General features: G+C 41.9%; 1 protein-coding gene across 1 annotated transcript in view; it reads left to right on the forward strand.

Moving 5' to 3' along the window:
- LOC137371466 (protein diaphanous homolog 3-like) overlaps window positions 1–25,204 on the forward strand; it is a 908,603-nt gene that overhangs the window by 251,582 nt on the left and 631,817 nt on the right. The window contains exons 6-9 of the mRNA XM_068034108.1: window positions 1,769–1,843; window positions 1,952–2,021; window positions 2,644–2,780; window positions 5,575–5,680. Coding sequence (XP_067890209.1) covers window positions 1,769–1,843; window positions 1,952–2,021; window positions 2,644–2,780; window positions 5,575–5,680 — 388 coding nt within the window. The remainder of the gene's footprint in view (window positions 1–1,768; window positions 1,844–1,951; window positions 2,022–2,643; window positions 2,781–5,574; window positions 5,681–25,204) is intronic.

The following is a 25,204-nucleotide window of genomic DNA, read 5'->3' on the forward strand; positions in this document are numbered from 1 at the left end:
CTTGTTCACAGCTTTCCAATTATACGGCAAAGAAATAAACACATCAGGTTTTCTTTAGTTTTGAAGAAGAGTGAAATTTATTAAACCTTAAACTTAAACGCTAATATGGTTAATGCCTACGGTTATACCATGCACACGTGATACACACATGAAAATAAGGACAGAAAAGAGCAAAGAAAAATAAAATGGAGAGATTTGAGGCAGTCTCTAAATGGGGGTTTCTTGTTCGTGTTTCTGTGTTTCCAGCTCGAGGAGGAGTCCTTGATTGTGGACAGCTCTTAAGTTTTGTTGGGGCCCGGTATTCCTCGTAAACCTTATTCATTGTAGGACAGTTTTCTCTCTTGGGGTAGGTTTTCATAGGTTTCCAATGCTGGTGAGAGTGAGATGAGAGCAGACAGGAGAGAAGTGTTCTCAGTCTAGGAGCTAACAGCCTTCTGAGTTCAAAATCCCTGTTGGAAGTTCAAATTCAAAAAACTCCAACAGTCAGTCAAGTCATATGACCAAAATGGCCCGACCACATCTGTTTGTGTATTCGGCCATCTTAGTAGTTAACCTGGAATGCTTCAATGTCTGGTAATCAGAAGTCCATTGTGGATTAAATTGGAGCAGGGAAAATCTCCTTTGTCCTTTGAAGTACTTGTCTGTTGATATGCTAATGTCTCTCTCCAGCCAAAGTCTCCAATTGTTTTTCAAAGCAAGTTCTTTCTTCATCAGTTTAAAATCAATGTTCATGTGGCAAAATTAATTTTTCTCATTCTTGGCAGGTGGGGGGCTTGCCTGACACATACCAACTTATTATAGCTGTGTTAAAGCTAATGAGCCACAATTTCAACCTAACCTTATTCCTTGAAGAAAAAATGCATTTATAACCTTTCAATCCGTTAAGAATAACAAGCACAATTTTAATAGTTTTATTTTATCTTCACTGCACTATGAGCAGCTTTATTGTATCAATGTACAGTATTGCATGAATTAATTTGAGGAATATAGAGAGCAGGAAATGTAATAGCTGCTCCTTACAACAGCAACCTTTCTGCATCCCTGAGGGTTTTGTCAAATATGTTTCATAATAAAATTAGAAATTGTTTTCTGGAAGAATCATTAAGTATAGGTTTTAATGAAACCATGTGCGAAACTAAAGTCATATCTGAGCAACTGTTGCCTGCAGGATTAAATGATTCTACTTTCATTTTTGATTGATAAGCCATGTTCATGCTTTATAAATCTACTTGGTTCTAGATGCTATCAATGTGAAAGAAATCCTGTGAGATCTGGCTAGTTTTATATCCAAAACCAAAGACAGATTTGGGTTGCTGCACATTTTCCTCTCTCCACAACTTTTTACTTGGTATGGACACAAATGCATCTTCATTCCTAGTGGGAAACTATATGTAATACTTTCTTTAAAGGAATGCACTCTACTTTTTATATTGTTTGAAAGGTTGGTACTTGGAGAGAAAGTCTTCTGAGCTTTGCGTTGAAGTGTTTAAGTTTAACAAAAATATTTGCCATGACAGTGGTTGGCAAGGATAATTTGCAGTTCAACACAGTTTCCATAATGACAAATAAAAACACTTGATCCAAATTATTTGGAAGTATGTGATGTTTATACTCATTCTAAGTGATATCTGATAGTAGAAATTAATACCTACTAAAGGTTTTTCAATGTTGAAAATCATTCAATAGTCTGCCATGATTGATTTCTTCCACCTTTTCCACCTTCCATTATTTTAGTATGGTGATTGAATTTATATATTTTTTTTCCCAGTTGGGTTGGAAGCTTTGGAAATGAAGGTTTGAGCCAGCTGTTGGATATCCTGGAGAAATTGCTCAATAAAAAGCAGTAAGTACAGTTTATAATGCTATATTTTAAGTTGCCCAACCACCTGCTTGTTGAAATCGCATTTACTTTCTGAAGTAAAACGAAACTTTTGTTTTATCCTCATGACAGTCCAGAAAAAAATGATTGCAAGAGTCAACATCAAGTGATTCAGTGTTTGAGGGCATTCATGAACAACAAGGTAACTTTAGTTAATAATGATGTTGCTATGATGTTTGATCTAGTTTCAGATTTACTAGTTGTAGTGTCTTATGATTTTCACAGCTTCACTGTATAGCAACGATTTTGTTCCTTTTACTCTCTACTTTTCTACTGTCTTCCTACAAGCTTGATGTGTAACATTCTCATACTGATTGTCCTTTAAAGGCCAGCACAAGGAACTGCTGGAGATAAGTTTATTTTTCCTGAAAAATGGAGTGGAACTTTTGATGACATGCAAGAATTCTTCATTAAAGACTGTCAAGTTTGACTTGAAATTATGTGTTTGTTTTTCTGAAATAACTTGATATTTACTTGGTTATCAGTAATTAATGAAAATATATTAACTGAATTCATATTGAGCAGATGCTCTAATCTTTGCAATATATTTATCCTTTTGCCCAATTGTGAAGATAATGTCAATGCATATGCAAAAACAGCAGATTAATTGAGCTGCAACTAATGGACTGTAATAAAGTCTTTTAACTGCTTTAGAAAATAAAAGCAAATATATTTATTTAGTATTGATTGCAAATTACTCAGTAAACCTGTAAAAATAGTTTTGTGACTAATATGCAATAAATCTGCCACCTCACTAATTTTAGTATGGATTGGAAAGAATCTTGGGAGAAGAACGAAGTATATTCTTGCTGGCCAGAGCTATTGATCCCAAGCAGCCGAACATGATGACGGATGCAATCAAGCTTCTATCAGCAATTTGTATTGTTGGGGAAGAAAATATGTAAGTTAGTGTGTGTGTATTTTTTGTTGCCCCTTTTGAGTGAGATTTGCAGCAGTCAGCATAATCACATGTAATATTTAAACAGATAATGTGTGTTCATTTCACAGGGAGCCTAAATAAATGATAGTTTATAAAATGTTATTTATTTTTAATTTTGGTCTATTTTCAAATTAACATAAAATTTGTTCTGTTTATTGAAGGACAAAACTTTACTTGCTTTTAATTGGGCTTGTTTATAATGCTTTGCCTTGACGTAAAGACCAGGAAAGAAAATGTAATATATAATTCCCATGATGATGCACTTCTTTATATTGATTTTTCCTCCATTGGATGAGTTCAAAGTCGATGCTAATCCTATCTGTTTTAAATTACAATTGTACTTACTGTCGCCACAGTGCATTATTAGTTGCTTCTTAAGCATGTTTGCACAATTTGAATCCATCTATAACAATTAGTATTTAATAATGTTTTCTTCAGGATGTATTAAATGTTAATTAGTTTTGACCATTGGGTAGCTGATGTAGTATTGATGTGAGAGGAGCACAAGTGAAACTATCTTGTTACTGATCCTCTTACAATACTTAAAGAGTGACAGTTTTTATGAAATGTTACTGATCAAATAGTAGTATAACATGTCTGCAGTAAGGATAATGTGTTACTTAATAGAATAGCTTCTCCGTATTCTTCTCTGGCCTCCTTATCTCGAGAGACAATGGGTAAGCGCCTGGAGGTGGTCAGTGGTGTGTGGAGCAGCGCCTGGAGTGGCTGCAAAGGCCAATTCTAGAGTGACAGGCTCTTCCACAGGTGCTGCAGAAAAATTTGATTGTCGGGGCTGTTACACAGTTGGCTCTCCCCTTGCGCCTCTGTCTTTTTTCCTGCCAACTGCTAAGTCTCTTCGACTCGCCACACTTTAGCCCCGCCTTTATGGCTGCCCGCCAGCTCTGGCGAATGCTGGCAACTGACTTTTCATAGAATAGCAAATCACAACTAAGCAAGCAGGAACAAAACATATGATCAATTTGTAAAAAAAGAGGTGTGAGTGTTGCAAACGAAAGATTAGCAGTTGGCCAACAGCTATCAATAAAATGGAATGATAATCAGTGAAATCTCAAAATATTTTTGATATTGGAGTTTCAGAAATGCTCTTGATTCTTCAGCCATATAACAAATATAAGTTGCAAGAGAAATTGTGAATTATTTGTTTAAAAAAAAACTATTTCAGCGTATCAATAAAACTTCTCATCTTTTGCTGACAGGAAGTTTGACCCTGAGTCCTTAGCTATGGGGCTTGAGACATTTAGCACTTTCATTTTTGGGGATACTCAATTATAGCTCGCAGTTCGCAATTCTACAAAAAGTCATGAAAAGCAAAATTCTCCCAGCCAGACTCCCAATCTGCAGCTCCTTGATAAACTTCAAAACTTGTTCCCAGATGTTTCCCAGCCCCTAGTGCTGACCTGTCCTTGAATGATTCTGTGCTGACCCATCCTTGAGTGCTTCTCAGTCTCCAAACTACCAATCATTCTTTCCTCCGCAATTCCTCCTGAACAACACAGGCAATTCTACGATGTTTATTTGTTGCCAGAGCCGAGGCACCTCCCAGGCCCCAGACAACAAAACCACAAGGTGTTTTCAAACCCAACCATTTCCTTTTCGGGAGGGGAATGGGTAGGAACCTGGATAGTGTTTGCAGGACTCGAGTGTCCTGGCTGACTTTAAGAACTGTACCTTACTGCTAAAGAATGGAAGTGCCTTCCATTGCTATTTGTCCCTTCCAATCACTAATAAGCACTGTATAAAACAAAATAATCTTTTCCTTTATTACCCATTCGCACAAATTCTCTGCAGTCAGTCTTGGATATCAGTGTGTAGATTCCTTGAAAATGCTGTAGATTGCTTCTCGGCTTGTTTTGGGTGCGAATTGGAAGGTGTATGAGCAAGCAGAATTTAGAATCCGTCTGCATGGCAATGAACTGGATTCTAAGTGAGCTCCCTGTTGCCTATCAAGTGACTGAAGGGAAGAGAAGATTGATGGAAGAAGAACATAAAAATCTGAATCAGCAATATCTTGTGTTTTATATTTGAATGCTCCTTTTTGTTAAAATAATTTGGTAACTGAGCTAGAAGGATAATGCATTGAATACGGTGTTTAGTCAGTTTATTTTCCTCTGTTTCATGGTACAAGTTCTATATTTTGCTAGAATGTTATTAGAGATAACAATGTAGCTTAATTTAGATGTATTTTTTGATTTATTTTATTTATTTAGAGATACAGCACTGAAACAGGCCCTTCGGCCCACCGAGTCTGTGCCGACCAACAACCACCCATTTATACTAATCCGACATTAATCCCATATTCTCGACCATATCTCCACCATTCTCCTACCACCTACCTACACTAGGGGCAATTTATAATGGCCAATTTACCTATCAACCTGCAAGTCTTTGGCTGTGGGAGGAAACCGGAGCACCTGGCGGAAACCCACGCGGTCACAGGGAGAACTTGCAAACTCCGCACAGGCAGTACCCAGAACTGAACCTGGGTCGCTGGAGCTGTGAGGCTGCGGCGCTAACCACTGTGCCGCCTGTTTGTTTACATTGCCAAAAAAACGGTTATGGTTTTCTATGTATAATAAACAGCACTTCCATTCACTGTAGAATAATAAAAATTTGCTAGTTATCTGAGATTGCAAATTAGATGTGCAGTATGAAAAGTTCCTGTAATTGCCATATACAATAGACATATACTGTTGCATTTTTTCCATTTGACCACTGGTGTTGAATTTTCTTTTAGCCTTGAAAATGTTTTAGAAGCCATAACTACAGCAGGAGAATTAAGGAAATGGCAGCGATTCTACCCCATTGTAGAAGGTCTACATGACACCCCTGTTCAATTAAAGGTTTGTTAATTGTCATGAATACACTGTTAGATATGGCAGACATTAGTCTTGAATGCTAATTATTTGCTAAATAATGGTTCAGTATACTACTTTGAAATATCATGCCATGATGAATTTATGCTTTCAGAACTTTAAAGGAGAATTTAACTGATTGCAGTTGGTTCTGTGGTTAAGTGCTGCTGGAGCTCGGTGGTGCAGCTATTGGAAAATTGTGGCCCGCAATGCCTGATTCGCCATTATTAATTTAAATGTTTCACTGTTGCATTGTTTTTTCTTGTGAACCAATTCATCCATTTCCTCACTTAGATAAGGTGGATTCTCACTGTGATGTATGACTTGTACAGAGTTACCCTTTTATATACCAGATAGTTGATCTTCTCAAATCATGCAGTAACAGTTGATCTACCAATTTATAAACCATTCAACTGTTCTGATATTGTTGCAAAGTTTAGTATATCTGAATTTCCCATCAGTTCTCTTGTAACAGTATCTAACTGGCCAGTGAGTGGAGCTCTGGGCATGCATCCTAGCTCGTCATTGCTTGACCAGGTTTGAGGCAGATTCAGCAGTGGGAACCAATGTCTGCTATGTAGAGCAGTCAATAACAGCCATGCATTTCCCTCCCTCAAGACAATTATGCTCTTTGCTCTTATTTTGCTTAACAAGAAAAATGTATTACCTTCACATGATATTCTTTGTTATTTGAATACTGCAGTTCTAAGTTCCTATCCAAAATTTGTATTTGAATTTGTATGAGTTTTATTTGACTCAGAAGTCAAGATGCTGCAATTTTATTTGCCCTTAGTGTGCTTCTTGCAAACTTTTTGCAGATCTTTTCTGCTTTCTGGGACCAGAGTTAAGCATGCTTCTTAACCACAGTGGTGTTCTTTTTACTTTAATTTCAGACTGGACCTATTGCTGTGCAGAATTCAGCTGACTGATTAGCACAGTATATCTTATTAGTGTTTAACTTGTCTTGCATCAAGAAAAATTGAGTTTCATCCTATTCATGCCATAATTGCAACATAAGTCAATACTATATTAGTGAGACAGCCAAATGGAATAGTTTACATGCATTTATGAAGTATCATTGTCTTAATTTGATAAATCACCCTGCCAAGTGATTTGGTGGTGCAGAGTAAGCCATTCAATTTTGCACTTATGTTGTTTCGGTTATTTTGTAAAAGCAACTTTGGCATAATTAATTTGTACGTGGAAATTGCATGACTGATGAAACAGTGAATGCCTTTTTTATTTCAAGAGTTCTTTCTTATTCTTTCGTTGTAGCTCAAATGTATCTTAAAACAACAATCTTGTTCTGCACTTTATTTCCATGTTTCATTCCTTAGTCTTTTTGTTTGTATTGATCTATTTGTTAAATACAGGGTCAACTATATCCAAAGAATAAGGATTGTCAAGTCCACATTAGGTACTGCAGCATTCCATTGAGAGCTGGCTGTAACAGAATTGTATTGAAAAGCAATAGAAATTAAGTTAATTCAAGTTTCAGTCCATTTACACTGCATACAAATTGGTTTGTGCTTGATAACTATATTGCAGTGGTATAATTTGGCTCAGTTGGCAGCACACTTACCACTGACTCAGAGGGTTATAGGTTCATGCCCCACTAGGGAAATAATCTAGGCTGAATGTATCGTGCTCACCAACTGATGTTCGATCTGATATTGGTGAGACTGACAGCTCCTCTGGAGAGTGCAACCGGAGCCAGGTCCACGTCACCACGGGTGGCTCAGCTGTACAGGGGGAAAGGTGGAAGATTGGAAAAGCATTACCGATAGGGGATTCTATAATTAGGGCAACGGACAGGCGTTTCTGCAGCTACAGATGTGATTGTAGGATCGCATGTTGCCTATATTGTACCAGGATCAAGGATATCACTGTCTGCAGAGCACTCTCAGAGGCGAGGATGAACAGCCAACAGTCATGGACCAGTTCGGTACCAACGACATAGGTAGAAAGAGCGATGAGGTCCAGCAAGGTAGATTTTAGGGAGGTAGGAAGGAGACAAGCAAGTAGGATCCCAAAGGTAGTAATCTCCGTATTCGTCCTAATGCCACCTGCCAGTGAGTGCAGAAACAGCCAGATAGTGCAGATGAATGTGTGGCTGAAGAGATGGTGCAGGAGGGAGGGTTCTCGATTCCTGGGACATTGGGACTAATTCTGGCGGAGGGGGGACCTATACAGGCCGGATGAGTTGCACCTGAACAGATCCCCGATCAATGTCCTCGCGGAGCGGTTTGCTAATGCTGTTGGGGAGGATTTAAACCAACTTGGCAGTGGGATGGGTAACGGGATGTAGTATGGGACAGCAGAAACATGGTGAACAAAGGATTTGGAGAGTCAGATAGCACCAAAATAGAAAGAGTAACGACTTAAGTGGGGTCAGACTAAGAGGGAATGCACTAAGTCAATAAGTTCTAAATTAGGTTTTCGTTGCATGTATGTTAACACAAAGTGTGGTCAGTAAGGTTGGTGAGCTGCAGCTGCAGATAGCCACATGGGAATATGATGTTGTGGCGATAACAGAGACTTGGCACAAAAAAGGGCAGGAGTAGGTACTGAATTTTCCTGGATACAAGGTGTTCACGAAAGGGAGGGAAGGAGAGAAAGGAGGAGGGGTGGCAGTATTGATTGAGGAGAATATTATAGTGCTGTAGAGAGGATGTCTGGAGGGGTTAAGAACAGAATCTATTTGGTTAGAGTTACACTACTGGGTGTATTCTCTCGGCCACCAACCAATGGTAAAGATATGGAGGAGCACATTTGCAGGGAAAGTACTGAGAGGTGCAAAAACTATGTAGTCATAATGGGAGACTTGAATTCTCTCAATATGAACAAAGAACAAAGAAAATTACGGCACAGGAACAGGCCCTTCGGCCCTCCAAGCCTGCGCCGATCCAGATCCTCTATCTAAACATGTCACCTATTTTCTAAGGGTCTGTATCTCTTTGCTTCCTGCCCATTCATGTATCTGTCTAGATACATCTTAAAAGACGCTATCGTGCCCGCGTCTACCACCTCCGCTGGCAACGCGTTCCAGGCACCCACCACCCTCTGCGTAAAGAACTTTCCACGCATATCCCCCCTGAACTTTTCCCCTTTCACTTTGAACTCGTGCCCCCTAGTAATTGAATCCCCCACTCTGGGGGAAAAAGCTTCTTGCTATCCAACCTGTCTATATATCTCATGATTTTGTACACCTCAATCGGGTCCCCCCCTCAACCTCCGTCTTTCTAATGAAAATAATCCTAATCTGCTCAACCTCTCTTCATAGCTAGCGCCCTCCATACCAGGCAACATCCTGGTGAACCTCCTCTGCACCCTCTCCAAAGCATCTACATCCTTTTGGTAATGTGGCGACCAGAACTGCACGCAGTATTCCAAATGTGGCCGAACCAAAGTCTTGTACAACTGTAACGTGACCTGCCAACCCTTGTACTCAATACCCCGTCCGATGAAGGAAAGCATGCCGTATGCCTTCTTGACCCCTCTATTGACCTGCGTTGCCACCTTCAGGGAACAATGGACCTAAACACCCAAATCTCTCTGTACATCAATTTTCCCCAGGACTTTTCCATTTATTGTATAGTTCACTCTTGAATTGGATCTTCCAAAATGCATCACCTCGCATTTGCCCTGATTGAACTCCATCTGCCATTTCTCTGCCCAACTCTCCAATCTATCTATATTCTGCTGTATTCTCTGACAGTCCCCTTCACTATCTGTTACTCCACCAATCTTAGTGTCGTCTGCAAACTTGCTAATCAGACCACCTATACTTTCCTCCAAATCATTTATGTTTATCACAAACAACAGTGGTCCCAGCACGGATCCCTGTGGAACACCACTGGTCACACGTCTCCATTTTGAGAAACTACCTTCCACTGCTACTCTCTGTCTCCTGTTGCCCAGCCAATTCCTTATCCATCTAGCTAGTACACCCTGGACCCCATGCGACTTCACTTTCTCCAACAGCCTACCATGGGGAACCTTATCAAACGCCTTACTGAAGTCCATGTATATGACATCTACAGCCCTTCCCTCATCAATCAACTTTGTCACTTCCTCCAAGAATTCTATTAAGTTGGTAAGACATGACCTTCCCTGCACAAAACCATGTTGCCTATCACTGATAAGCCCATTTTCTTCCAAATGGGAATAGATCCTATCCCTCAGTATCTTCTCCAGCAGCTTCCCTACCACTGACGTCAGGCTCACCGGTCTATAATTACCTGGATTATCCCTGCTACCCTTCTTAAACAAGGGGACAACATTAGCAATTCTCCAGTCCTCCGGGACCTCACCCGTGTTTAAGGATGCTGCAAAGATATCTGTTAAGGCCCCAGCTATTTCCCCTCTCGCTTCCCTCAGAAACCTGGGATAGATCCCATCCGGACCTGGGGACTTGTCCACCTTAATGCCTTTTAGAATACCCAACACTTCCTCCCTCCTTATGCTGACTTGACCTAGAGTAATCAAACAGCTGTCCCTAACCTGAACATCCGTCATGTCCCTCTCCTCGGTGAATACCGATGCAAAGTACTCGTTTAGAATCTCACCCATTTTCTCTGACTCCACGCATAACTTTCCTCCTTTGTCCTTGAGTGGGCCAATCCTTTCTCTAGTTACCCTCTTGCTCCTGATATATGAAAAAAAGGCTTTGGGATTTTCCTTAACCCTGTTTGCTAACGATATTTCATGACCCCTTTTAGCCCTCTTAATTCCTTGTTTCAGATTGGTCCTGCATTCCCGATATTCTTCCAAAGCTTCGTCTTTCTTCAGCCGCCTAGACCTTATGTATGCTTCCTTTTTCCTCTTGGCAAGTTTCACAATTTCACCTGTCATCCATGGTCCCCTAATCTTGCCATTTCTATCCCTCATTTTCACAGGAACATGTCTCTCCTGCACGCTAATCAACCTCTCTTTAAAAGCCTTCCACATATCAAATGTGGATTTACCTTCAAACAGATGCTCCCAATCTACATTCCCCAGCTCCTGCCGAATTTTGGTATAGTTGGCCTTCCCCCAATTTAGCACTCTTCCTTTCGGACCACTCTCGTCTTTGTCCATGAGTATTCTAAAACTTACGGAATTGTGATCACTATTCCCAAAGTAGTCCCCTACTGAAACGTCAACCACCTGGCCCGGCTCATTCCCCAACACCAGGTCCAGTATGGCCCCTTCCCGAGTTGGACTATTTACATACTGCTCTGGAAAACCCTCCTGGATGCTCCTTACAAATTCTGCTCCATCTAGACCTCTAACACTAAGTGAATCCCAGTCAATGTTGGGAAAATTAAAATCTCCTATCACCACCACCCTGTTGCTCCTACATCTTTCCATAATCCGTTTACATATTTGTACCTCTATCTCACGCTCGCTGTTGGGAGGCCTGTAGTACAGCCCCAACATTGTTACCGCACCCTTCTTATTTCTGAGTTCTGCCCATATTGCCTCACTGCTCGAGTCCTCCATAGTGCCCTCCTTCAGCACAGCTGTGATGTCCTCTTTGACCAGTAATGCAACTCCTCCACCCCTTTTACCTCCCTCTCTATACCCCCTGAAGCATCGGTATCCTGGGATGTTTAGTTGCCAATCATGCCCTTCCCTCAACCAAGTCTCAGTAATAGCAATAACATCATACTCCCATGTACTAATCCAAGTTCTAAGTTCATCTGCCTTACCTACTACACTTCTTGCATTAAAACAAATGCACCTCAGACCACCAGTCCCTTTGCGTTCATCATCTGCTCCCTGCCTACTCTTTCCCTTAGTCACGCTGACTTCATTATCTAGTTCCTTACGGGCTTTAGTTACTACCTCCTTACTGTCCACTGACCTCCTCATTTGGTTCCCATCCCCCTGCCACATTAGTTTAAACCCTCCCCAACAGCGTTAGCAAAAGCACCCCCAAGGACATTGGTTCCAATCCGGCCCAGGTGTAGACCGTCCAATTTGTAATAGTCTCACCTCCCCCAGAACCGGTCCCAATGTCCCAAAAATCTGAACCCCTCCCTCCTGCACCATCTCTCATGCCACGCATTCATCCTGACTATTCTTTCATTTCTACTCTGACTAGCACGTGGCACTAGTAGCAATCCTGAGATTACTACCTCTGAGGTCCTACTTTTTAACTTGGCTCCTAACTCCCTAAATTCTGCTTGTGGGACCTCATCCCATTTTTTACCTATATCATTGGTGCCTATGTGCACAATGACAACTGGCTGTTCACCCTCCCCTTTCAGAATGTTCCGCAGCCGATCTGAGACATCCCTGACCCGTGCACCTGGGAGGCAACATACCATTTGGGAGTCTCGTTTTCGACCACAGAACCGCCTATCTACTCCCCTTACAATCGAATCCCCTATGACTATAGCCCTTCCACTCTTTTTCCTGCCCTTCTGAACAGCAGAGCCAGCCACGGTGCCATGGACCTGGCTACTGCTGCCTTCCCCTGGTGAGCCATCTCCCTCAACACTATCCAAAACGGTATACCTGTTTTGGAGGGAGATGACCGCAGGGGACACCTGCGCTGCCTTCCTGCTCTTTCTCTGCCTTTTGGTCACCCATTCCCTTTCTCCCTCAGCAATCCTAATCTGCGGTGTGACCAATTCGCTAAACGTGCTATCCACGACCTCCTCAGCATCGCGGATGCTCCAAAGTGAGTCCATCCACAGCTCCAGAGCCGTCATGCGGTCTAACAAGAGCTGCAGCTGGACACACTTCCTGCACGTGAAGGAGTCAGGGACATCAGCCGTGTCCCTGAGCTCCCACATTGAGCAAGAGGAGCATAACACGGGTCTGAGATCTCCTGCCATTTTTAATCTTAAGCTTAACTTAGACAAATGAAAAAGGAACGAATGGTTTTTACCAATCACACGAGAAAAAAAAAATAGAAAAAGCCTTACCTTATCTGCACACCACCGAGTCCTTTTTTTTTGGTTAGAGGCGGACGGCGGGTGGGAGACACTATAGGTGTAGTGTCTCGGGTTCAGCCGCTGCCCAAATATATAGGACTTACTTACCCAGCTGCCACCTCGCTCTCCCTGTCGCCGCTGCAAAAAGAAACTGCCGAAACAAAAAGGTAAGTTTATATAAGTTGTAAACTCACTTACCCAGCTGCCACCTCGCTCTCCCTGTCGCCGCTGCAGAGTGGACTGGGACAGTAATAATGTAAAGTGCAGAGAGGAAGAAGAGTTTTTGAAGTATGTTCATGAGTATTTTTTTGATCAGTATGCTTCTGGTTCAATGAGGGAGACGTCATGAAGGCATTGCTGGATCTGGTTCTGGGGAATGAGGTGGGTCAAATGGACCAAATGTCAGAAGGGGAACATTTAGGGAACAGTGATCATAGTTTAGGTTAACTATAGAATATGGAAAAGGACAAGGAGCAATCTGTACTATAAATACTTAATTGGAAGAGGATCCATTTCAGTGACTTGAGAACAGAACTGTCCCAGGAAAACTGGAATCAAAAATTGGCAGGCAAAACTGCAACTGAATACCCAGCTACCTTTAAATAGGAGATGGATCGGGTACATTTAAGATACATTTCCACGAAGGGAATGAAAGCCAGAGCTCCCTGGATGACAAAAGAGATAGAGAGCAAGATGAAGCAGAAAAAGGGTGTGACAGAATGTCAGTTTGATAAAACAAGTGAGAACCAGACTAAATATACGAACATACGAATTCGGAGTGTTCCGAGCGAGATGGGAGGAGTGCACTGTCTTTTCTCGTTCCACTTCTCCACAGGTCACAACATATATTTAAATATGTGCCCAGATACCAATGTAGTCAATCATAGACTCTACTCTTTATCCCAGAATAAAATATACCATCCAGGTTTCTTTCATGAACTACACAAGACTTAACCAGTATGAAGCGAAGTATTAACACACAGACTGAAATATGAAAGTTCCCTTTTTACCTTAGCCCCACACATAAACTCACATTCACACTGAAAAAATAAAGAAATTCTCTCTGCAGAGGTCTGTTACAAAAAAAAGACAAAAAAGAATTCTTTGGCCAAATACTTGCTAATTCTTGAAGAAAAAAGAAGATATGGAAGGATGTCAGTTGTCCCTGTTTGGTCTGGTGTCCCAAATATGTGTAGATGGCTGTTACTGCGATCTTTCTAGAGCAGGTTTTTTTCAGGTGACGTTGAGGATCAGTTTTCAGCAGGCTTTCCAGGAGAAATCTGGCATGGAGGGTTTCTGGCAGGCTTTTCAGGAGAAATGCAGCATCAGTTTCTCTCTTTCTACCAATAATCTTCCAATCCTCTTTTGATACTGGGGTGGTGCCAGAGGACTGGAGAATTGCAAATGTCACATCCTTGTTCAAAAAAGGGTGTAAGGATAAACGCAACAACTACAGGCCAGTCAGTTTATCCTCACTGCTAGGAAAGCTTTTAGAAACGATTATGTGGGAGAAAATTAACCTTCACTTGTACACAGGTGGATTAGTTAAGGAAAGCCAGCATGGATTTATTAAGGACAAATCATACTTAACTTTGATTAAAACTGATGAGGTAACAGAGAATTGATGAGGGTAATGCGGTTGATGTGGTGTACATAAACGTTCAAGAAGTATTTGATAAAGTTCCACTTAACAGGCTTGTCAGTCAAGTTGATGCCCACAGAATAAAAGGGACAGTGGCAGCACAGATCCAGAATTGGCTGAGTGACAGGAAACAGAGAATAATTTGGAGGTGGTTTTACTGAGGTAGAGGAAATGGGCTAGGTTGGATCCTCAGGGTACTTCGAAGGTGCAGAAATAGGAAGAGAAGTCTTTGCTAACAATGCACTGGATACTATTGGATAGCTCCGAATCAAACTAAGTGTGGGTCGATCTAAAACCTGGACAATGGAGATAAGACACTGGAGAAGGAAGTTTACAATCTATATTCATGACTTAGCTGAAGAGACAGAGAGTAATGTATCTATGTTTGCTGATGATACAAAGATAGGTGGAAAGGTAAGCTATGGGGAGGACAGCGAGGCTGCAAAGAGTTATGGACAGGTTAAGTAAGTGGGCAACAAGATGGCAGATGGAGTATATTGTAGTGTGAAGTGTGAAGTTATGCACTTTGGTCGTAAGAAAGAAAAGCAGAATATTTTTTCAAAGGTATGCAACTTATAAGTCAGTGTTCAAAGAGACTTGGGTGTGCTTGTGCAAGGAACGCAGAAAGTTAACATGCAGGTACAACAAGCAGTTCGGAAGGCAAATGGCATGTTGGCCTTTATTGCAAGGGGATTGGAGTACAGGAAGAAGGAGGTATTGCACCAATTGTACAGGGTTTTGGTGAGACCACATCTGGAATATTGTGTGCAGTTTTGGTCTCCACATTTAAAAAAAGATATACTTGCATTGGAGGCAGTGCAGAGGAAGTTCATTAGATTGATTCACTTTGCAGAACACCTCTGCTCGGTCCACAAACATGATGCTGAGCTTCAAGTTGCTTGCCATTTTAATTCTCCACCTTGTTCCCACGCCCACATTTCTGTCCTCGGCCTGCTGCAGTGTTCCAGTGAACATCAACGCAAGCTTGAGGACAGCACTTAATTTTTCAGTTAGGCACTCTACATCCTTCTGGACTCAATATTGAGTTCAATAATTTCGGACCATCAACCCCATTATTGTTTGTTTATTCTTTTAATTTTATATTTATATATTTTTTAATTTTTTTTAACCATGTGCTTATTTTTTATGTTTTTGCTTTCATACAGACTTGTTCATTATTCTGCCATTAGCACTCCATCTGGACTCATGCTTTGTCTTTCGCTATAATTATTTAGCACTCCATTTGTATTCTATTCCATGACATCTGCCATTTAACCTCTTTCCCCCCCCCCCATCCTATCACAGCCCTTCCTTCCTTGTTCTACTTGCCCCCTCCCCCCCTCACTTGCTCAAAAACTGTTAGATTTCTAACCTTTGCCAATTCTGATGAAGGGTCGCAAACTTGAAACATTAATTCTGTTTCTCCACAGATGCTGCCAGACCTGCTGAGTATTTCCGGCTCTTTGTGTTCTCATTGCACTAGATTGGTCTTTGGGATAAGGGGGTTGCCCTATGATGAGAGACTAAGTAAATTGGGTCTGTATTCTCTGGAGTTTGGAAGAATGAGAGGATCTCATTGAAACATATAAGATTCTAAAGGGGCTGGATAGATAGACAAGCGGAGATTATTTCCGCTGGTTGGGGAATCTAAAACACAGGGGCACAGTCTCAGGATAAGGGGCTGATCATTTAGAACTGAGGTGAGGAGAAATTACTTCACTCAAAGGGTTGTGAATCTTTGGAATTCTCTACCTCAGAAGGTTGTAGATGTTGCATCGTTGAATTCATTTAAGGCTGGGATAGACAGTTCATTGGTCTCTCAGGGATTCAAGACGTATGGCGAGTGGGCGGGAAAGTGGAGTTGATTCCTAAGATCAGCCATGATTGTTTTGAATGGCCGAGCAGGCTCGATGGGCCAAATTGTCTACTCCTGCTCCTATTTCTTGAAGAATTGATCATTTTAATGGCTGCATTAAATAAGCAGAATGAGAATAGATAATAAACCAAAGGTGGTGTTCATGACTTTGGTTAGAGTTAGTTTGGTGCTGCTCACGGGGGCGGAAACCTAATCGGAGGCATTCAAACAGTGAGTTGCAGGAGAAATGGCATGGATCAAGGAAGCAAAAGTTTTCGAGAACTTTGGAGAGGAGTGGGAAGTTCAATTTTCGCTAGTGGCTAGCAAGGACAAAGTAGCCAAAGATCTTCCGTTTTATTTTTAAAAGGAAGAGGTCATGATAACAGTTTTAAAAGGGAGGAGTCAGTGCCTAAGAAAAATGATCATTTACAATGTCAGTTAGCATGAGGATGAGGTAGAGAAGGCGGATGGTCAAGAGTGTATTGAGAATGGGCTTGTTGGAGCAGGAGGTCAGTCACATATGTAAGGTAAGTTCAGGGGATGATCAGGAGAAACTAGAGAGATACAGACATGGGATCAGCATGGAAAAAGTTTACCCTTTTTTTTATTTGTTCTTGGGATGTGAGCATTGCCAGCAAGGCCAGCATCTCTTGTTCATCCCTTACTGCCCTTGAGAATGTGGTGAGCCGCCTTCTTGAACCACTACAGTCCATGTGGTGTAGCTAGACCCACAGTGCTTTTAGCAAGCTCTAGGACTTTGACCCAGCGGCAGTGAAGGAAAGGTGATATAGTTCCAAGTCAGGATGATGCATGACTTGCAGGGGAATGTGCAGGTAGTAGTGCTCCCACTTGCCTGCTGCCATCTTCTAGGTGGTGGAGTGGGTTTGTAAGGTGCTGCCGAAGAAGCCTTGGCAAGTTGCTGCGATAAACACACAAACTGGGTGGTTTTATTTTAATAAACAAAAGTCAGCAGATGAAACTCTCCGCCGAACAAAGGCGGTGGAGGGGTGCCGCCACCGCCCGGTATACGGGACCTGGAACAAGCAGAGATCAGCAGCCCCCAACTCTACCATCAAAAGATTCAACTCTGAATATGTACTGATGTTTTCTAAGAAATTCTGTGCTACTTATGAGGCATAAATCTGCATGAATTGAACACTGCAGCAGGGTATTCTTAATCACATTTGGTCTTAACTAGTTGCAAGGTATTGCAGCTGATCCATAAAGGATGACATGAACTGTATTTATTCATAATGGATAGAAAATGTTCTAACGAGTAATACTAATAAAAAGTCCTTTTTAATTAAAAGACAATTAGCTGTGCCAATTGTGTTCTGAAATAATTCATACATAACAGCTAATGGCCCCAACAAAATCATAATGTTTTTCTTTTTGCCAAAAGTTTCCATTTCACCTCTAATGATTCTTATCACATCTTGCTTGGTATTTCTACTTGCCTTCCACTTTTTCCCTCTCTTCTTCACGCACTTTCTCTCATAATTTCAGTCTCTTTATTTATCTCCAACTATTTCTGCAACTTTGTCCTCTCTCCTGTGTTGTTTCACATGGTATTAATATGATTCTCAGACACATTCCTGTTATTTCTTTTGAAAGACGAATGTACACACTGGGATGAGAAACAAAAGGTACCTAGTTAGAGTTGGGGATCTTGGTCAGGCGTGAATTGCTGAGTTGTGAGGCGAGAGACAATTCATGAGGTACTGCACCATGGTGCCTGAAAACAAGTTAAAAAAATAATTCGATGAACAACCAATGGAATAACAAAGTGGTGATAAATTAATGCAGCTGATGTTGCCTATATGGATTACCATAAGATGTCTGACAGTGCTGTATGAGAAGCCTTTAGAAGGTGTTTAGTAAGGTGCCACATAGGAGCCATTGAACAGAAACAGAGTAATGGCTGATGAAAACTCATCTGTCCGGAGTGATGCGAACTGTGCTGTTTTATAGTAACTGGAGAACATCATTTTACGATCACCAGCAATAGAACAAAGGGACAGGGTAGGAGAACTTTTTCTAAAATGTAGACTGCTGATAGAACAGGAAATGCCCTTCCTTAAACAGTCGTGGAAGCAGAATCCATAACAGCTTTTAAAAGGCAGTGCAATCAAACATGAAAAATAAAACAATAAAAGGGCACAAGGTAAAACAGGAGGAAGGCTCTAAGCAGATAGTTCTTTCTGATGATCAGTATAGGTGTCATGGGTCTATTGGCATCTTTATTATCCTGCCCAATTACATAATTCTACCAGATAGCTCCATTGTATTGCCCTGGTCATGTGGATCAATGATGGGATCCAGCTGGTACAAGCAAACTCTGTGGAACAATCACCAACATAAACAATTACAGTTTTATATATGAACTCTATCGCAAGATACTGAAAATTTCCCAAGATTGAACTAAAAAAAAAGTACAAAATCTTACTTGCATGATTTGACTCCTGTTGTCAAGTTGTTCAGATTTTGTATCAACTTTTCCCATACACATTTCTATCCCCAAACTTACAATGGAAAACATCTATATAAACTCAAAAGGCAAAATACTGCAGATGATGGAGATCTGAAATACAAACAGAAAATGCCAATAACCCTCAGCAAGCTAGGCAGCACTTAGAGATAGAAACAGAGTTAACATTTCAGGTCTGTGACCTTTCTTCAAAACTGGAAACTCTAAGCAAGTATAGAGGCAAGGAAGGCGAAGAAGAAAAGGGAAGGGTCGAGGAAAGGTTGGAAGGCAGGAGTAATTTAAATAACAAAAGGGATGATCGTGTAAGGCAAGCGGGAGGTAATGGGACAAGGAAAGAAACAAAAGATTCCTTCCCTTCCTTCCCTTGACTTCTCCGTCTCCATTTCTGGGGATAGGCTGCCGACTAATATTCATAAGCCCACCGACTCCCACAGTGACCTTGACTACACTTACTCACACCCTGCCTCCTGTCAGGACTCCATTTCATTCTCAGTTTCTCCATCCTAACTGTTCTGATGATGCAACCTTCCACAACAGCACTTCTGATATATCTTCCTTTTCCCTCAACCGAGGATTCCCCTCCAATGTGGTTAACAGGGCCCTCGACCGTGTCCGATCCATTTCCTGCACTTCTGCTCCCACCCCTTCCCCTCCCTCCCAGAACTGCGATAGGGCTCCCCTTGTCCTCACTTTCCGTCCAACCAGCCTGCACATCTAAAGGATCATCTTCCACCATTTCCGTCACTTCCAGCATGATGCCGCCAACAAACACATCTTGCCCTCCCCTCCCGTCAGCATTCCAAAGGGACCGTTTGCTCTGCAACACCCTGGTCCACTCCTCCATCACCCCCAATACCTTGCCCTTTTCCCATGGCACCTTCCCATGCAATCACAGGTGGCATAACACCTTCCCTTTTACCCTCCTCTCTCCTCACCATTCAAAGTCTCAAACACTCCTTCCAGGTGAAGCAGCAATCTAGTCGTACTTGTTTCAATTTAGTATTCTGTCTTCTATTTAGGGCGGCACAGTGGGGCAGTGGTTAGCACCGCAGCCTCACATCTCCAGCGACCCGGGTTCAGTTCTGGGTACTGCCTGTGTGGAGTTTGCAAGTTCTCCCTGTGACCGCGTGGGTTTCCGCCAGGTGCTCTAGTTTCCTCCCACAGCCTAAGACTTGCAGGTTGATAGGAAAATTGGCCATGGTAAATTGTCACTCGTGTAGGTAGGTGGTAGGAGAATTGAGGGAAGGTGGGGATGTGGTAGGGAATATAGGATTAATGTAGGATTAGTATAAATGGGTGGTTGTTGGTCGGCACTGACTCGGTGGGCCGAAGGGCCTGTTTCAGTGCTGTATCTCTCTATGACTCTATGTATTTGCTGTTCACAATGCAGTCTGCTCTACATTGGGGAGACCAAATACAGATTGGATGACTACGTTGCAGAACACCTCTGCTCAGTCCACAAACATGATCCCGGGCATCGAGTTGTTTGCCATTTTAATTCACCACCTTGTTCTTCCTCCCAAAATTTATTACTTTACACTTCTCTGCATGAAATTTCATCTGCCACATGTCCACCCAGTCCACCAGCCTGTCTATATCCTCTTGAAGTCCATCACTACCACACACAGTTCACGATTCTTCCAAGTTTGTGCCATTTGTCAATTTTGAAATTGTGCCCTGTACACCCAAGTCTACCTCATTAATATAGATCAAGAAAAACTGGTCCTACTATCTACCCCTGGGGAACCCCACTCTATACCTTCCTCCAGTCTGAAAAACAACCTGCACTAAGCTCTATGTCTCGGCCACCTGTCTCGACTGCCCCATTTTGTTTTTCAGACTGCTTGTTTAACATTCTCTCTCAGATGAGCTATAACTTCCTCCAATTAAATATTGGGAAGGTGGAAGCCATTGTCTTCAGCCTCTGGCATGAGCTCTGTCCTCTTGTCACTGACTGCTCCCTGTCCCTTTTTTTTAAACTAATGCATTTTTAGGATATGACATCACTCGTAAAGTCATTCTGGGAATTTGTTACTCTTTGCTGCCATTATTTTCTTCATTACTATTATTTTGCTTCAATTAATTTTGGTGAATCCTTATACCAATATTTTTTTGCTTGAGATATCTGGCATGCTGACATACTCTACCGTAAATGCTGATGCAAAGTAATTATTCAGTATGTCTGCCATTTCCTTATTTTCATTGACAGTATCACTGTTACCAGTTCTTAAGGGGCTCCATTGCTCCTGATCACCCTTTTTTCATCATGTAATTGGAAAGGAAGTGTTGATTTAGATATCCCTTTTTCTAGCTCTGACGATGTTTTGTCACCCTTTGTCATTCTTTGCAGCTTTCCCATTCAACAGTATCTGTGCTATTTTTTGCATTTTTGTGGTACTTTTTCTTTTAGTTTTATGTTGTCTCTTACCTCTTCAGTTGCCTATGGCTGTTTTTTCTGGCAAGTTGAACTCTTGCCCTTTAGGGGTATAAGCTGGTTTTGTATCAGGCTGAATTCTTTTTGAACACCACCCATTGAGCTTCTGTAATTTTGCCGAATAATAGATTTGCTCAATTTACTGTTGACAGTCTCTGTCTCATCCCATTGAAGGCAGCCTGATCTAAAACTGGAATCTTAGTAGTCGTTTCATGTTCCTTTCTTTAAAACACTACTTTGAGCTCAGTCATATTATGATCACTATTAGATAAATGTTCATGCACCATAAGGCGGTTAACTAAATCTGACTCATTACTAAATCTAATACGGCATGTCCCTTTGTTGGCTCAAGGACATATTGTTGCAGGAAACTATCCTCGACACACTGAAGAAATTCACTACCTTCCTGGCCTGCTGATCTGCTTATCCCAATCTATATGAAAGTTAAAATCCGCCGTTAAAACCACATTGCCTTTTCTACATGCTTATTTAATCTCCGCATTTCTTCAACCTACCTCTTCGCAGCTGCTACCAGAGTGCCTATACATAATTTCCACAACAGTTTTAAATCATTTTCTATTCCTTAATTCTAGCCATAAAGTCTGCACTACCTGCTTACTTCTCATTATTTTCTCTCATCATTGAAGTGATTTCATCCTTAATCCTTAATCACTAAGGCTACTCCTCCCCCTCTAACAATTTTTCTATCTTTCCTGTCAGCTGGAGCCATCCAAATGGTACAGTTCCTTCTTGTCCTCATACTGGTGCCAGTGTCCTATGAAATGGAACCCCTCTTGCCCCACAATTCCTTCAATCATGTGTTCACCTCCCTAATCTGCTTATCCCTGTGCCAATTTGCATGTGGTTCGGGTAATAAACCAGAGATTATAATCCTTGAGTTCCTTTTTTAAAATTTAGCTCCTAGTTCCTGGTCCTCTCCAAACTGGACCACCGGGCTACTCTTCCCCATGTTGTTGGTCCCAACATGGATCAGAACAAAGTGATCCTCCCCTGCCCTGTTAAATATCCTTTTCAAGCTGAGATGTTCCTTACGCTAGCACCAGAAAAGCAACATAACATGTGGGGCACTCTGAATGAATAGCAAAAGTTTAGTATGCAGGTTCAGCATGTAATTAGGAAAGCTAATAGAATGTTATCGTTTATTGCAAGGAGAATTGAATACAGAAGTACGGATGTTATGTTTCAGTTATACAGGGCATTGGTGAGACCACATCTGGAGGACTGTGTACTCTGTGGGCGACGCAGTGGTTAGCACCGCAGCCTCACAGCTCCAGCGACCCGGGTTCAATTCTGGGTACTGTCTGTGTGGAGTTTGCAAGTTCTCCCTGTGTCTGCGTGGGTTTCCTCCCACATGCCAAAGACTTGCAGGTTGATAGGTAAATTGGCCATTATAAATTGCCCCTAGTATATGTACGTGGTAGGAAAATATAGGGACAGGTGGGGATGTGGTAGGAATATGGAATTAGTGTAGGATTAGTATAAATGGGTGGTTGATGGTCGGCACAGACTCGGTGGGCTAAAGGGCCTGTTTCAGTGCTGTATCTCTAAACTCAACTAAACTCTTGGTCTCCTTATTTAAGGAAGGATGTAAATGCGTTGGAAGCAGTTCAGAGAAGGTTTACAAGACTAATACCTGGAATGGGCAGGTTGTCTTATGAGGAAAGGTTGGATTGGCGAGGCTCGTATCCACTGGAGTTTAGAAGAGTAAGAGGTGACATGATTGAAACATATAAGATTCTGAGCGGTCTTGACAGGGTGAATGTGGAAAGGAATTTTCCTCTTGTGGGAGAATCAAGAACTAGGGGGTCACTGTTTAAAAATAATTTAAGACAGATGAAGAGAATTTTTTTTTTCTCAGAGGGTCGTGAGTCTTTGGAACTCTCTTCCTCAAGAGGCAGTGGAAGCTGAGTCTTTGAATATTGTTAAGGCAAAGGTAGATAGATTCTTGATAAGCAAGGGGCTGGAAGGTTATTGGGGGTAGGTGGGAATGTAGAGTCGAGGTTACAATCCAATCAGCAATAATCTTCTTGAATGGTGGAGCAGGCTCGAGGGGCTGATTGGCCTACTCCTGCTCCTGCTCCTAATTCGGATATTTGTCTATGCTCACAAAGGATGCTGTCTGTCCCCATAATTATTGAATCCCCAACAACTACAACATGATGATTTCCCTCTTACCCTCTCACCTCGCCCCTTTGGACAGCCTCCTGCTCTGTATTTTGGCTGTCCCTCCGACAGTCTTTAGCTTGGCTTCAGAGGCTGGCTTCTTTGCCTCATTTGCCGGGAACAAAATTTCTCTGCGGGCCCTTAGAGCCTGTAGCATGATATCTAGGGATGCCTCAGAGCACCAGGGCTCAGCCTTCCCTGTATGACACTCCAGTTGTTGTCTCTGAGTTGCCATTTATAGAATGTTTCTATTCTGTACCTCACCCGGGTCCCTTTAAATACTGAGGATTCAGCAGTCATTTGCGAGTCTTAATCATGCCCGCCAGCTCCAATTGGTTGAGAAACTCGGAAGCGGGATGCTGATGCCACGGAAAACCCATTCCATGAACCTTTGGGTTCCTGACCTTCTGCCAGCCTCCTGTGCTGCGAGCTGGTCCAAATGTTAAAAAATAGCTCATACAGTGGAAAAATTGGGATCTTATGGTACAAATTTGCTCATCACTATTTAGACCTCAGGTACAGTATTGTGCCCAATTGTGGAGAGACCAGAGAAGCTGGATGGTTCTCCTTACAGCAATGAAGGTGTTTAAAATTATGAGGGGTTTGGATAGAGTAGATAGGGAGAAACAGTTTCCACTGGCTGCAAGGTCAGTAACCAGCGGACACAGATTTAAGATAATTGGCAAAAAAGCCAAAAAATGAGAATTTTTTTTTTATGCAGCATGTTGTTACAATTGCTTGAAAGGATGGTGGAAGCAGATTCAATCTTAACTTTCAAAAGGGAACCGGATATGTACTTTAAAAGGGAAAAGATTTGCATGGCTATGGGGAAGTGCAGGGGAGTGGGACTAATTGCTGGCAGAGGCATGATGGGCTAAATGGTCTCCTTCTATACTGTAAGATTCTTAGAGGTGTCAAGCACATTGTACTTGCTGGATAGGATCAGTTTCTGCACACTATCTGTCACACCAACCCTATTCTGGACATGCACCTCTGTACGAGGCATGACCCAATTCTGGAGCCAACTGCCCAGATACTGCTCCCACTCCCTTATGTGTCAGAGTGTCTCCAGCTTGCACTCCAGCTCAATATACTGAGCTGGAGAGATCTGAGATGTCAACATCCACTGCAGATGTGTTCACTCGAGACAGTCTTAGTGCCCACAAACTCACACATGCTGCAGTTCAGACGCATTATCTGTTATGCCATATCTTAGTCTAGATTATTTATATCATCTATATCTAGTTTTTAGTTTGTAAGTTTTTTTTTGTTTTTCTGCACTCTAATGTGCTCGAAGCACGAAACACTGGAAAAAAAATTAAACTTGTGTTGCAAGAGATTTACTTGCCATTTATCCACCTAAGCATGGAAGCTGCCCAGTCCGTGCTGCATGCAGGTATGGACAGCTTTGTTATCTGAGGAGCTGAATAGTATGCAATCATCATTGAACAGCATGATTTATGATTTTACAATGGAGGGAAGTTCATTCATGAAGTAGCTCAAGCTAGTTGAGTCATGGACGCTGCAGAGATGTTCTGGCGCTGTGAAGATTGACCTCTAACAACCATAATCACCTTTCTTTGTGCTAGACATGACTTCAGTCACTGGTGAGTATTACCTCGATCCACATTGACATAAGTTTTACTAGGCTCTTTGGTGCTACACTCGATCACTCTCACCTCACCTCTGAATTTCATCTCTTCTGTACCTAGTTAGACTAAGGCTGCAATGAGGTCTGGAGCTGAGTGGTTCTGGTGAAACTCAAACTGAACATTGGTGAGCTCGAAAGCACTGTTGACAACTCCTTCCTTCACTTTGCTGCTGATTGAGTATAATTGGCCAGTTGGATTTGTCCTGCTTTTTGTGGCAGAACATACCTGGAAATTATTCCACTTTGTCAGATAGATGCCAGTGCTTAGCTGTACTGAAACAGCTTTGCTATAAATGTTGATAAATCTGGTGCACTATAGCTGAGATGTTCTT

This window comes from Heterodontus francisci, chromosome 6 (assembly GCF_036365525.1).
Source record: "Heterodontus francisci isolate sHetFra1 chromosome 6, sHetFra1.hap1, whole genome shotgun sequence".
In the NCBI taxonomy this organism is placed as follows: Eukaryota; Metazoa; Chordata; class Chondrichthyes; order Heterodontiformes; family Heterodontidae; genus Heterodontus; species Heterodontus francisci.